General features: G+C 38.5%; 1 protein-coding gene across 13 annotated transcripts in view; it reads right to left on the bottom strand.

Moving 5' to 3' along the window:
- The window catches only part of MAST4 (microtubule associated serine/threonine kinase family member 4), a 674,031-nt gene that overhangs the window by 93,704 nt on the left and 566,076 nt on the right, over positions 1–14,251 (bottom strand). For 8 of the 13 annotated variants that reach the window (XM_037801729.1, XM_037801731.1, XM_037801732.1 and 5 more), the window contains 2 exons: positions 8,367–8,436; positions 2,762–2,843 (listed from right to left, as the gene is read on the bottom strand). In XM_037801729.1, coding sequence (XP_037657657.1) covers positions 2,762–2,843; positions 8,367–8,436 — 152 coding nt within the window. The remainder of the gene's footprint in view (positions 1–2,761; positions 2,844–8,366; positions 8,437–14,251) is intronic. The other 5 variants (XM_037801730.1, XM_037801740.1, XM_037801733.1 and 2 more) reach the window with 1 other exon arrangement.

Here is a 14,251-nt window from a genome sequence, read left to right as displayed (position 1 = left end):
CTAATTAACTTCATATGACCAAATATTTCCAGTTTCAAAATATAGCAGTTTAATACCTGCCAGTTTTTCAGTTTCCATAATATACAAAGGATAAAGACAAAATAATGTTTGCATTTCAGCACAAGCAGTTCTGGAGTTCAGTTAAAAGCATAATTATCTATAAAATGTAAACTATATTTCCAAAGTATATGTAATTTTATTTGTATATATCCTATATCTTTGTTTAAAAAATAACTAAAATGCATTTCTGATTGACTAAATGACTAACTATTAACCTAGGGAAATGAGACTTTAAGAGAGATTCAGAGCCGATTTAGAAAAGAAGAAAATACAGCTACTAAGAAAAGAAAAAACTGAAGAAAATAAGAAGTCACTTTTCCTGTTTTCATTCATCAATTTTACCAACAACCAATAAGAAGAAAAGAAAGTGGGGCTTTCGTGCAATAGCATCTTCCAAGATTAAACACGTCCCTACATCTTTAGACATAAAAAGTAATATTGAAGTCTAAAACTTCGTTTTGAAGAAAAAATAGCAATCTGAAGTCAACAGTTATACGATACCACCTTCTTTAATAAAATAAACACTTAAAAGAAAGCCTGTCTTGCTCCTGGACAGAAGCTGCTAGAAACAGTATATGTGTGTTTGACTCACACCTGTCCCAGGAGTCCCCTTTTATAGACACATATGGACGTCAGGGACAGCGGTGATTATATTATGCCAGGCAGCCGGGTCAAGTTTATTAATTACAAGGGTTGTTTTAAGAAATAGATGTAAATTTCTTAAAAAGAGTCGAGTCTGGGGTTAGGCCACTCACTGTACTCCTACTGATACAAAATGGGGATTGAAAAACAGCCTCTCAGTTAACTCTCTGCCTCAGATTTCTGATCCATAAAATGAGAAAAATAACAGCAACTACCTTGCAGGGTATGTTGCTAGGATTAAATGAGTCAATGCATTTAAAAATACTTAGATTACAGTCTAGGACATAAATGTTTGTAAAAAATCATTATTTTTAAAGGTATTTGTACCAAATGAGGCTGGTTCTATGTAGCTCACGCTTTCTTTATAGATTCATTTTTAAAAAGTTGCATATGATTTACTAGTTAGAGATGGGAAGAAGGAAGATCTTGCACTAGAGAGATTGCTGAATCAATACTGCAGTAAAAGTTGACTAAAGAGTAATGCAAGGTGATAATAATTGAAAGAAAAAAGGATTTGGAATCAGGATACACAAATTCAAATTTTTGGCATGGGGAGGGTTAAATGAGAATATGTATTGGAAAGCCACAGAATCAAGACCCAAAAACTATTTATTCATGTCTTGGTTCTCCTTAGAGACATCCAAGAGTTTCTAAAACTTAGAAAATTACTCCCTTTTTTTGTCAAATAATTTCAACATTTGCTTTTACACTAGGTTTTCCATATTTACAACATCTAAAATGTGGGTCAATAACCAATGAAGTTTACTGCCACAAAAACCAAGGATGACTCCACTATCACTTAGTGACAATTTTTTCCACTGATGCCATTTAGGATGTTTAAGCATCCTGATATGAGGCCAACGTGCCACTGTAACTACTCAAGGTTGTGAAGATGTTTCTCAAAACTGATATAAATGGACAGTAAACTCATATGCCATGACAAAATGGAATAATGGATAGGAAAATAAATGACTTCTCCTCAATAAAATACTATGAATACAATAAGGAGATGGTAAAAATCAACAACAGATTTTAAAAAGCAGATTTTAAAGGTGCTCCAGAATTATATTATACCTGGAATTCTGGAAACAAAATATAAGGCAGTGGTGATATCAGTTAGACCTTATCTGTTTAACTATAGTTTCTTATCCATTCAAGTGTTATTAAGTGGCTTAATATGTGCTTGGCACAATGTGGGCTTTTGTAAAAAATACAATAGATGGACAGCCCTAAAAAGTAACCCAGATTTTGACAAAATGGAGAAGGCATGGTACAAAAGTGTCCAAACCACTTCATTAGGGATTTATTGAACACCTACACATTCTTGGCCCTCCCAAATGACCATCTGCTTCCTAAAGCTCTGCAGAGACAGTTATCCTGCAATATTGCTAATTTAAACTGAGAAATCATTTCTCTACATTACTGAATCATTTCCAGTGATTGCCAGCCCTCTTGTTTGCAATGTTACAGTTTGAAGTTAGAGTATCCTTCTTTTAATATCCCATTTTCATGGTTTCCTACTGTTTCTTTATTTTAACTTTCTCCTAAGAGGAGTTATTTTTAATCTCTCCCTAAAAGAAAGTTCTTACCTGGAAGGTATAGACCAGTTTAAGCCTTGCCATCTTTTTTTTCTTTGAAGGAGGAAAAAACAAAACAAAACACAAACCTCTATCTAAAAGCCATGTGAGAAAAAAGACGCAGGCCATCAAAGTTTTAATGGCATTTTTCAGTGCTAATATCACTGGCATGGAACCAAAGCAATAAAACCAGATTGCATTTTTTCCCAAAACTACACCAAACGGTATTAAAACAAAAGCTCCCAATCTCCTACAAACTTGCAGTCCTGTGACTTACTCAATTTATGCACCACAGTTTAAAAGCTTGCAGCAAGAGTATGTCTTTTTTATGTTTGTCAGCAATCATTTGATGCGTAACCTATTCCGAGTGGCAGACATGCAGAATTTATCTTCTCCTTCCTACCAGGAAACACCCCGAGAAAACACTGCCTGTGTAATACCTCTGTGATTGTGAGGGAATGGGAAAAAAGTCAGGCACTTACAGAAACCGTGGAGCTGGGCGTGTTTGTCCCATAGCCGGAGGAGGGGAGAGAAGCCAATGACCAGCGGCGTCCATCAGTCCTACTGAGAAAGGAAGTTTGGCTTAGGTCAACACTAGAGTACTGTTCATGGGAATTCCAGGGAAACCGAGTATTTTTAGTCAAACAAACGACACAAGCATAGTCTGTGAGGATGTGGAAATGCTTGGCAAGGGTCAGGGTAAACAAATATTTTACAGCAGGTTGACTTTTATTTGAACAGAATCGATACACCCAAACAAGTAGGAAGTGAATGAGTTGATACATATTATTGACCTCTCACTAATACACTTTGACAAAATGAATACCAGAAGTAATTACAACTGTCAGACTCAGCAGATTCAAAGGCATAAAAACAGAGAGGGAGGAGGGAAAACACCGTTATCTGGAAACTGATAACCTGTGCAGATGTTCCTTGGAAGGGCCTAAATTACAGCATGGAATAAGAGCCTGTAGGGACTTTCACTGCAGCCTAAAGACTTCCTGCTTATTATTTTCATGGAAACAGTGGTACTCAACACACCTAGTGAGGAAGGGATTAGTGGGCTCACGGCTGGCTGAAGCCTTAAGTGGCAAATAGCTTTAGCTCTAAGAAAGTGACTGACCTTTTGCTCAGAATCTCTTAAGAGTTATTGCCTTTTGACATGACCTGGCTTTGTAGGATGGGTAGCTGCTGAATGAGACCCTGGTTATAAATTAGGGTCATTACAAGAGTCTCAGATGAGTTAATGCAGCAGTGGAGACAATACTGCTGCTAAGAAAAGGGGACACCAGAAAGCAAATTTCCTGAAATCTTTGCCATTCTGGGGCATTCACATTAAGTTGAAGTCAATGAATTGAAGGGCATTAGACTCGAATTTGAGAAATGTCACTATTAAGTGTTCATGTAAAAAGCTCACATTTTAGCCTAAATTTACATTCAAGGGAACACAAAATCATAGGCTACCATGGTTGCTGCCTCTAATAAATGCAAATGGTCCACAAAGACAAAATGGAGAAATTCAAGTGGACACACAAAACTACTACGATGTTAAAATTTTAGTAAACTTTACCTGTCATTTCTGTGCCCATGATTGGAGTACAATTGAGTCAAGTATGTTTAAAAAAAAGAAGCAAAATAAGATGTATGTGAATATATCAGATAAAAGGTATTGTGAGAATTAAGTTGTGTGTTGCTTAAAAATATTTTAAAACAATTGAAAAGATTAGAGACTTAAGAAAAAATAATTTAACATGCTTATAAAGATACCTGACTATGAATTAAATGGACATAGGTCACTTCTATTTTATTTGGCTACTCATTAAAGACTTAAAAATTCATGCCTGTACTTTGTATATAAAACACCAGCAATTTTAAAAAGTAAGAGAAGGATAAGATTTTAAAAGAATTATTCAGTTCATTTAACAGCAATTATCAGAAACTAGTCTCTGGAAAGAGCGAGGTACAAAATGTCCCCCACCATGATTTTGTTTTGTGATTCATTAACTCTCCTTTCCCTCAGGTATCAATGAACACATTTCAGATGAAAGAACAATTCCAAGAGGAGACATGTTCTTATTATTTCTCAAGCATAAATTACATTTGCTTACTCTGGAAAACACACAACTAGAAAGATGTTTAAACAAGAGTGTGTTCAGTACTCCATGCAGCCGTGGACCAGAAATAATTTATGTCTCATAAAGTTACCCATGTTTTCTGTGTCTGTTTACTCAAATGGAGCACATAGGACCATTGTGTTTTCATCACCATGACAACTGCACACCATAAATTACTATATATGCTATATACAGTACTTAAGAGAGAGCATGCCCTTTTTTTCAAGAAAGACATTACCCAAGTGCAATGTGGATTCTACAAACAACATTGTCTTTTCTTCGCAGTAGCTATCAATAATACGTAATCTGAAGAAAAAACTATATACTTGCCAAAGCAAAAAGACTTTTTTGAAAAGAGTCTTCTTGCTTTGGAAATCTCAATGTTACTTTTAAATGAAAAGTCAGAAGGGAAAAACGTCTGATGGGAACATAGGGCACAAAAAGATTGGCAAAAACAAACAATCATATCAACACCACTCATAAAAATACAGATTAATATGGTCAACAAAAAGGAAAGAATGAAAAGTCCCAATATCAACATGGCTATTGTAATAGCATGAAGAGGCAGATTTCTTTATTTGTTTAATAGTTATAGTTACCTGGGTGGTACACTGGTATTCTGGTTGATGTTGGCAATATAATGTAACAAATTAAAATGAACTTATGCATTTACAAGGGCACTTCTATGGGAGTCACCAGGAGGTTGCTCTAACCTGGGGTGCTCAACAAGAGTCTGATGACCTGAACTCAGCAAGCCAAACTGAGCCCTTTCAGTAATTTGCTTAAGAAAATATATTGTGAGATTTAACCTAGGGAATAACAACTCAGGCAACCAGGAGAGATCCATGCTAATCACACAGGACTCCATATTTCCAATGGAAGTGAAAGCAATCTACGGTACGTAAAACCTCCACAAGTTCTGTGAAAGGCAAGACAAGGTTATTAACCTCTATCTCACAACTAAGGCAAAATGTTAAATAATGCCACAATCAGATGAATTATAAATCAGACTACAATTAGTATTGAGAAACAATGTTTCCTTGCTCCAGACAAAATCTACTTTACTCTGATGCTCATTTTCATCCTTTTATTTTAACTCAGTATTAACAAATTACCTGGATTATTTTACCCTGAAAAAAATACATTAGAAAATATGGAAAGCAAGCATGTGCCATCATGCTTTCCAAGCTGTCAACAGACCATTACATCAGAGGGGATGTCTATTGGGAGAGCAGTATCACATGGTTCAAGTAAGAGCAGAAAAGATTAATAAGCCCCAAACTTTATTCCCTCACCCAAGAATAATTTCAAAAAAACAGAGCAATATTTTTTATACCAATGCTCTATTGAACTAAATTAATAAAATAATGGAATTGGGGTATCAAAATGGCATTTATTCTTAACGCTCAGAAACGCACTCCAGGTGGAATGCAAGAGAGACCCATCAGTGGAATCCTCATGTTTCCTGAATGAAATTAACTCTGAATCAGAAGGGGAAGACCCCATATGTTAAAAAAAATATATATCAATTTGAGTTTTTATAACTACCGTGGGTTTCTATTTACTGGAATAAAAGTTTTAAAAGATGATCACTCCTGTACTAATCTAAATTAATACTTTGTGAAGAGTGTGGAGGGAGTTCCATCTGGAAGTTCAGGGGAAATGAACTAGAGGTCTCCTGTGACTATCTTCTGTCATGGTTTAAGGTTAATTTGTCAAAAATTAACATGCCTGGGGGTTTGTGTACTTTTTTAATAGCATAGTAACCAGATTCACCTGTCCTCCAATCACCCACTTAATTATTGGATTCTCTTCCTTTTTATAAATCTGGTAAGATTAAGAGGCTTGATTACTGTCATGTTTAAATGCACACTGTAATGAGATTTGCATTTATCTTATTACTTAAAGCAATTAAATGCATTATTCCACCCCCCCACCCCCCCAATTTTTAGAATGTGTTTTAAAGATGATGGTGGGCTCTGGTCTAGCAATTTTTATAAAGATTTTTATTTCATTTGGAATAGTAGTACCATTGTGCCAGTTTGAATGTATTGTGTCCCCCAAACACCATTATCTTTGATGTAGTCTTGTGGGGCAGACGTTTTGGTGCTGATTAGATTTGCTTGGAATGTGCGCCACCCAGCTGTGGGTGATGACTCTGATGGGATATTCCCATGGAGGCATGGCCCCACCCATTCAGGGTGGGCCTTGATTAGTGGAGCCATATAAATGAGCTGACTCAAAGAGAAGGAATTCAGTGCAGCTGTGAGAGACGTTTTGAAGAGGAGCAAGCTTGCTAAAGAGGAACATCCTGGGAGAAAGCCATTTTGAAACCAGAACTTTGGAGCAGATGCCAGCCACATGCCTTCCCAGCTAACAGAGGTTTTCCGGACGCCATTGGCCATCCTCCAGTGAAGGTACCCGATTACTGATGTGTTACCTTGGACACTTCATGGCCTTAAGACTGTAACTGTCTGGCCAAATAAACCCCCTTTTTATAAAAGCCAATCCATCTCTGGTGTTTTGCATTCTGCAGCATTAGCAAACTAGAACAACCATCATGAATTATATTCGTTAGGTGAACAGAGGTTTTGTGGGGCCAGTTAATTCTCACATCTTCTTTACAGTGCTCAAAGAATAAAGATGGGGTGGGCCTCAATAAGTCCTTGAAGGTCACATCTTAGTTATTCTTGTATCCTCTCCATGTTGGAAGCACAGCACTATATACATATAGGCATTTACATATGACGGGAAATGACTAATGAAACAACAAACACTTTTTTGTGTGTGAGCGGTTTAAAAGGGAATTGGAATTACAGAGAATTATGAAGATGCTGCAAACATATCCTTTTGTCTGGCTTTAGTAATAAAACATGTATTACATGCTGACAAACAGTAGGGAGGACGCTACAAGTTTTGCTGGTCAGTGAAATGTATTAGAACAAATATATACTTTCCAACCCAGTTATGTGTCTTTATTTAGTGCTACTTGAATCTACTTCAGGGTATGGTTACATGTCTGAAGAAAATTTAGCAAATATCCAGGCTATTTGGACCACAAACTGAATTTATTCTGAATATTCAGCCTGTCTGTGAAGGGGCATTTTGTTTTCTGCTTGTGTTTTCCTGGTTGGAAGAGGACAGGGTATGTATGTGAGAGGAGCAAAGAGGTCCAGGAAGGTGAAAGTGTGTGAACTTGACAGGCTTAAGTATGCTAATTCGATATGCGGAACACATAGGAGATGCCTTGTAGAGTCCTCTGATTTGGCTAAATCAAAGCATGATATCTGTGATTGAAAAGATGTGATATTAAATGACATGCCTAGTATCCCCTGAGCTACAAAGCCTCCTCTTGCCTAAATGACATGGATATGAAACATACATCTTTGCTCCATGGTGCCTAATTCTAACCAAATAAGAAGAGGAACAGAAGGCTTGTACTACAGTTCACGCATGGCTTTTTCTCAGGGGATCACTAAATTGCTGGCTTAATGCTCTCAAGTAGCAGGTATCCTGGAATGCATACCCGTGATCCCATGAGAGGTCATTTTTATTAAAAAAAATTGAAACACAAAAACAAAAAAAACCCATCGCATTGGTACACATAGATGAATCAAGTCCTTACAATATAAACTCAAACAATCCAGTAAAAATCTTTGAACACCAAGCATGTACAAACCACTGGACTAGGGATGGGAGAAAAGATGGAAATGGTCATTCCCTGCCTTCATTAGGAGCTCACCATCTACTGGAGAACCACGACAGGTCCTACAGAGAAGTATAACTATAACAGAAGGCAGAAATCATTATTAGAACTGTTAAGAAATGTGTGTCACAACAAAGCTCTGGGGTGGTATAAAGAAGGATTAAGTTATCTCTGGCTAGAGGAGAGTCAGAAAAGACCTTATGTGATGAGCAGGACTTCATAAGGCGTACTGTAACACTTTATATCTCACTCATAAGAAGCTCTTACCTCCGTGAAAATGAAAAATGGGCTGAGGCACTGGGGGAGAAATTTCTTGGACTATCTTGAGGGCTGTTTCCTGTAGAGAGAAAGAGAAGAAAATTTTACATGATTTCGGTTTTGTATCACTATTCACTTCCAGACTCTTCTTCTCCCAAGTACTAAGTCTCTTTACACTTCTGCAAATTGTTCCTTCTTCCCCCAAATGATGTCTCAGTTTTACCTGGAGCAGGTGTTAGGGGAGGATGCTTGAATTCTAGCACAGCTAGAAATTCTATGTGTACAAGATTCATGAATAAACACATTCACCATATCACCAATCAGCAGTACTCCACATGTTTAATAATCCATGTCTTGTATGTTAGCATCCAGATGCTAATACTTCAAAGAATAGGATAGCTGGGTAAACATATGCCTTTAATTGGGGGGAGATGGGGAATGAATTTTAGGGGAGGCAGCCTTAATATTTTTTTGTTTAAGGGAGCATGAATAAAAGTCTGAGCTCTTGAAAATAAATCCTCATATTCCAAAACACATATTTTAAAGGCGGATGTGTCAGATTTGTAGAATACTGGGAAGAGCCCAGTAGTTCAGTCCTATTTCTAAAATAACACAGCTCCATCTCAGCATCTCCAGAGTAGCCCAACAGGATTTGTCCCTGTCCATATTTTCTTCAATAATCCCTCTGCTCTTAAGCAGCTGGACCGGGACTGGCCCGGCAGCCTTTAAAAGCCACAGCCACACAAAGGCAGCAGATCACGCTTTCCCCACACTGCCATCAGACAAAGGCTAAGGCAGCAGCCTCCATCAGAGGTGGTGGGGGGCAGGGACTGCCCAGTGCACAGAGAGCAGCTCCACTGAGGGCTTGCCACCTTCTCCATGAGACTCAACCTGCTGCTGATGGAGAAAGCATGGCAGGCAGCTGGTGAGTGGAAGTTCAGGACACTCCAGACCACCCTGCATCCCTCTGATTTTTAAATTACATTGGCTGAATTGTCTGAGGACAAGATGGGAGTGTAACTGGTTTAAATAAGGAAAGGAAAGGCTGCCAATGAATTCTGTATGTTCTTGAAAAATGGAAAATAAATCAGGAAGATTCCATAACAGCAAGCCAGTTGCCACATTACAGTCTCTTAATGAAAGGGACGGTTGTAATTAGTTGTAAGGAATGCAAGACTTCAGTTTAAATCAGTACCTGCTGTAAAGATAAGCAATTTATTACCAGTGTGCAAAAAGAAGAGACTAAACATTAAGGAGGATAAGTTTAGTGTTACCTTGAGGACTTGCAGACTGGCTATGGCACTACAGAAATTTCCCAATTAACTTAAGGTTGCAAATTTTATAGTGATGTTTTCAACAGATGCCATTAACTTGATGACAGACAACACAATCAAAGCCATTTAACTCAGAAGCGCTGAGAAGCCCATTTCTTTATGGATAAAGAATCAAGAAGCATTTTTCCCCCTGTTGCAATGAAATTTATCATGCCTTTGCATCTGTTGTTCCTTGAGCCCCTGGAGAAATGGGTTCTGCTTTTGCCATCCAGTAATCCTTGACTCGTTTTGTCCCCTTTTCTACACAGCTAAACTAAGTTCTTTCAATTCCTTTCAACAGCCTCCATCTCCTACCTTAGCTTGTACATTACTTTTCATCTTTAAGAGAGTTGGATAATTTCAAAATGGCTAAAAATTTTCTTTCCTAAAGGGGATAATCTAATGCCAGAAATCTTGATTTTGATTTTGGGAAAATGCTCATTTTGCTCAAGCCCATATAGAGTAGTCTGCCAGTAAATTATTAGGAGCAAAACAAAAACAAAATAAAAAACAAAAACAATTAACTGCTTGAAGCCAAGGAATTTTTGAGAACAATCCGTGCTACCCTATTCTCTTAGAATGAAATAGTACGGCCAATAAAACCTGGCATCAAATTCTAAGCCCTGTGTTCTTTGTAAAGCTAAGACTGTGCTTGGAGAATCACAATGAGAACAACTGGAACAATTAGAGAGAGTTTATTAAATACTTTTAGAAATCAGAAGAAGAGAGAGACAAGGAATTAACCACAAACCCTCTTCATTTTAGAGATTTTTAATGAGTGGTACCCAGGAAGCTATGTAACGTATTACAATACATGGCAACCCATCACTTTGTGGATGGATGGGCAGAGATAGTTACATAGGTAGGCTAATTTAATTGTTCTTAAAAATTCAAGGCTGCCATTAACCATTTCTATTCTTTGGATTTAGTCTTTCCATCCTGCACTGCCTTGCCAGGTCCATCAACTGAAAATGTTCCTCATTTTCTTCTCAACTAATTTTCCACTGCTGCAAAACCAAACTCACATCTTTTACTTATCACAGATCTTTCTTCTTGTTTCATGTCACATTGAAGGGATAAATTGAAATGCAAACACAGAATATGGTGACGCACTAAAATGAATTATCATGAAGTCTCTAATTGCCAAGAGAGATGACAGAAAAGGGCTACATGGGCTAGTGTACCTGCTAATTCTTTAAGGACAAGAGGCTTTAGCTTAATTTGAGAGCCATTCAATAGGCTTTACATCTGGGAAAAAGGGAAGGGGACTTCAGGAAGAGAGGTCAGAAATAACGCAAATACCCAAAGGCAAGACAGTGGAGACAAAGCTCTTTGGCAGCGGTGAATTCGGACCCGCAGAGCCTAGGAGTTTTGAATTGTTGGTTGGTACTAACTACTGAGATATACGGACGCAAGGGGGAGGAGTGCTGGAGGATTTAACCTGGCATAGGTGTAGTGAGTGAACAGGGAGTGGAGGATGAGGAGGAGTTTGATTAGAACATGGAAGGCCAATAGAAAAGATATTTGGCTGGACAAACTAAGCATAAATGGTGAGATTAGAAATAAGTGATAAAGAAAAGGACAGACTAAGAGTGACTGAAGTTTCCAGTGTGGGTGGACTGGGAGAATGACTGCCCAACTGACGTGGGAACTTTGAAAGAGAAATGGGGCAGTGGTGGTGGTAGAGGAAAAGGGTAGGTGACTAATTTGTAGATTTTTGTGTCATGTATTACAGAGAATTCCTCAATTTTCCTTAGGGAGAAATTACAAGATTGGCAGATTAGATAGGTACAAGTCAATATTTTAAGTCTTTCTTCTTATTTGAACTAACAATTGATTTCTATGTTATCTACTCAGTCTCTGAAGACTTAGCAACACTGTTTTGTTATACAGTAATTGAAAAACTGTTAATTTGGAAGTGACAAAAGTATAAAGTGCACTTTATATATTCTTAACTCAGAGATGAGGATTTGGGGCAACTTGGGCTGCTGAGCACGTGCACGGTGCTTCCCCAGGCTGAGAAAGCAAGATGGATTGAAACCAGAGTCCTACACATGACCTTCACTCCACACAGCACTGCTCTCTGAATTCATCCACCCATCTGCAAAACAATACCTGAGAGACACTCAAATGAAAACGGGTGCCAGTTAATTCTCTGCCCATATGTGCAGCACTTGCTTATAACTCAAATCCTGCTGATCCCAGGGATTTGTCGGCTCTTGGATGCTTGAGTGCTGGAACACTTGGTAGACCGCTGGTATCGCTTCTGATGTTTCTGACCTGGTAAAGCAAACCTTAGTGGTGGTCAGGCATTAGGCAGGTAATTAACTCCACAATCTCCAGGGGGAACTAGCTTGGCTAACCTGTAAGCAGCACATCAAAATGATACTTTACCTAACAGAGCTGCACAGGGTGCCTCATTTTAGAGGCAGTTATTGTTAAGAAAGTGATTTCCAGATTAATTAAATTGTTTGATTGCTTTGTAATTAGGTTGGAGAAGTCCTGTGTCTTCATCACAGAGAAGCAAGCTGCAAATCTTTTTAAAAGGCATATGCTATACCCACTATAGATTATTAATGTGCTTTTAATAGCTGTTCACAAAACGTTAGTTTCTGGTGCCCTGATTTTCCAGCAGGACTGAGGGAATCTAAGAATTAATGATAATTGCCATTTGAAACTCCTGGTGGATCAAAGAGTAAGCCCGCATTTGAATCCTTGCTGTCATTATTTGATGATCCCCTTAAACGAGTTGTGACATTTCCACCGTAACAATCGATGCTGTGTTTCTTACTGCCTGGGAGATTCTCGGCAACACAGAGGCACTGCTTAAAAACCTTAGGACCAAATTCTGCAGACTCAAAGCCAGAGTCTCCTTGCAAGAGGAATGTTAGCAGATAAACTGGGCACTGGGGCAGTTTTGCAGAAATCACAAGCTGAGTGAATTTTGTAAGATAATAGTTTAAGTCACACAGAAGTTTGAGGTTATCCCACCGGAGCCAGGCAGGAGATGCAGGAAGAGGGTTAGAAATCTTCCCCTCATTCAGACATCTGTCTTGGAAACTGGCTCCTCTCCAGGTTTAATTACAGAATATTAATTAAACCTGGGCAGCTGTTTAGACTTAGTGGCCAAGGAAAAACCTTGGTTGGCCTTCAGTGGAATTGTCTCTGAATAAACAGTGAAGCACCCACAAGAGTCCACTGAATAGAAGTAGACTTACATGTTTGAGTTTTCAAGATAAAGAGAGTATTTTTTTTTTTAATTAATTTATTTTTTTTAATCATCATTTTATTGAGATATATTCACATACCACACAGTCATACAAAACAAATCACACTTTCGATTGTTTACAGTACCATTATATAGTTGTACATTCTTCACCTAAATCAATCCCTGACACCTTCATTAGCACACACACAAAAATAACAAGAATAATAATTAGAGTGAAAAAGAGCAATTGAAGTAAAAAAGAACACTGGGTACCTTTGTCTGTTTGTTTCCTTCCCCTACTTTTCTACACATCCATCCATAAACTAGACAAAGTGGAGTTTGGTCCTTATGGCTTTCCCAATCCCATTGTCACCCCTCATAAGCTACATTTTTATACAACTGTCTTCGAGATTCATGGGTTCTGGGTTGTAGTTTAATAGTTTCAGGTATCCACCACCAGCTACCCCAATTCTTTAGAACCTAAAAAAGGTTGTCTAAAGTGTGCGTAAGAGTGCCCACCAGAGTGATCTCTCGGCTCGTTTTGGAATCTCTCTGCCACTGAAGCTTATTTCATTTCCTTTCACATCCCCCTTTTGGTCAAGAAGATGTTCTCCATCCCACGATGCCCGGTCTACATTCCTCCCCGGGAGTCATATTCCACGTTGCCAGGGAGATTCACTTCCCTGGGTGTAAAGAGAGTATTTTACATGAGGAATCAAGGTTTTGTTATCACCTGGGTTCCCTGAGTCTTCACTGGATTTCCCCTTCCCTGCCTTATTGATCCTTCCGTAGCAACACTACTCCTACTCACTGTCATCTCTGATTGATCCGTTCATTCATTCAGCAAATATTTATAAACTTCTACCACATAGAGGTGGGGTGAAATGATTTGGTTTGCATTTTAGAAGATTCTTTGAGCTGCTCTGTAGCCAATAGACTATAGGTGGATGAGGTAGATTGAAACATGTCCCCCACAAAGACATGTTCAAATCCCACACCCCAGTCCTGAGGGTGTGGACTCATTTGGAAATAGGATCTGTGAAGATCCTACATGGATGATGTCCATTTGAATCAGGTAGGCCTTGATCCATATGACTGGAGTTCTTATAAGCAGAGAAAATTCAGACATAGCCAGTGGAAATCAGAAGAGGAGGCACAAGGAGATGGACTGCCTGCCGTGTAGACTCCTGGAGAAAGCACGGTCTGTTGCATGGTCTGGTGATACCTTGATATTGGGCTTCTAGCCCCCCAAACTGTGAGACAACAGTTCCTATTGTTGAAGCCAACCAGTGTGTATATTTGTCATAGCAGCCCTGGCAGATTAAGACATCAGGTAAGAACAAAAGCAGGAAGATTGGTTAGGAGTCTTCCAA

This window comes from Choloepus didactylus, chromosome 13 (genome assembly GCF_015220235.1).
Source record: "Choloepus didactylus isolate mChoDid1 chromosome 13, mChoDid1.pri, whole genome shotgun sequence".
In the NCBI taxonomy this organism is placed as follows: domain Eukaryota; kingdom Metazoa; phylum Chordata; class Mammalia; order Pilosa; family Megalonychidae; genus Choloepus; species Choloepus didactylus.
This window is presented reverse-complemented; position numbering and strand designations above follow the sequence as displayed.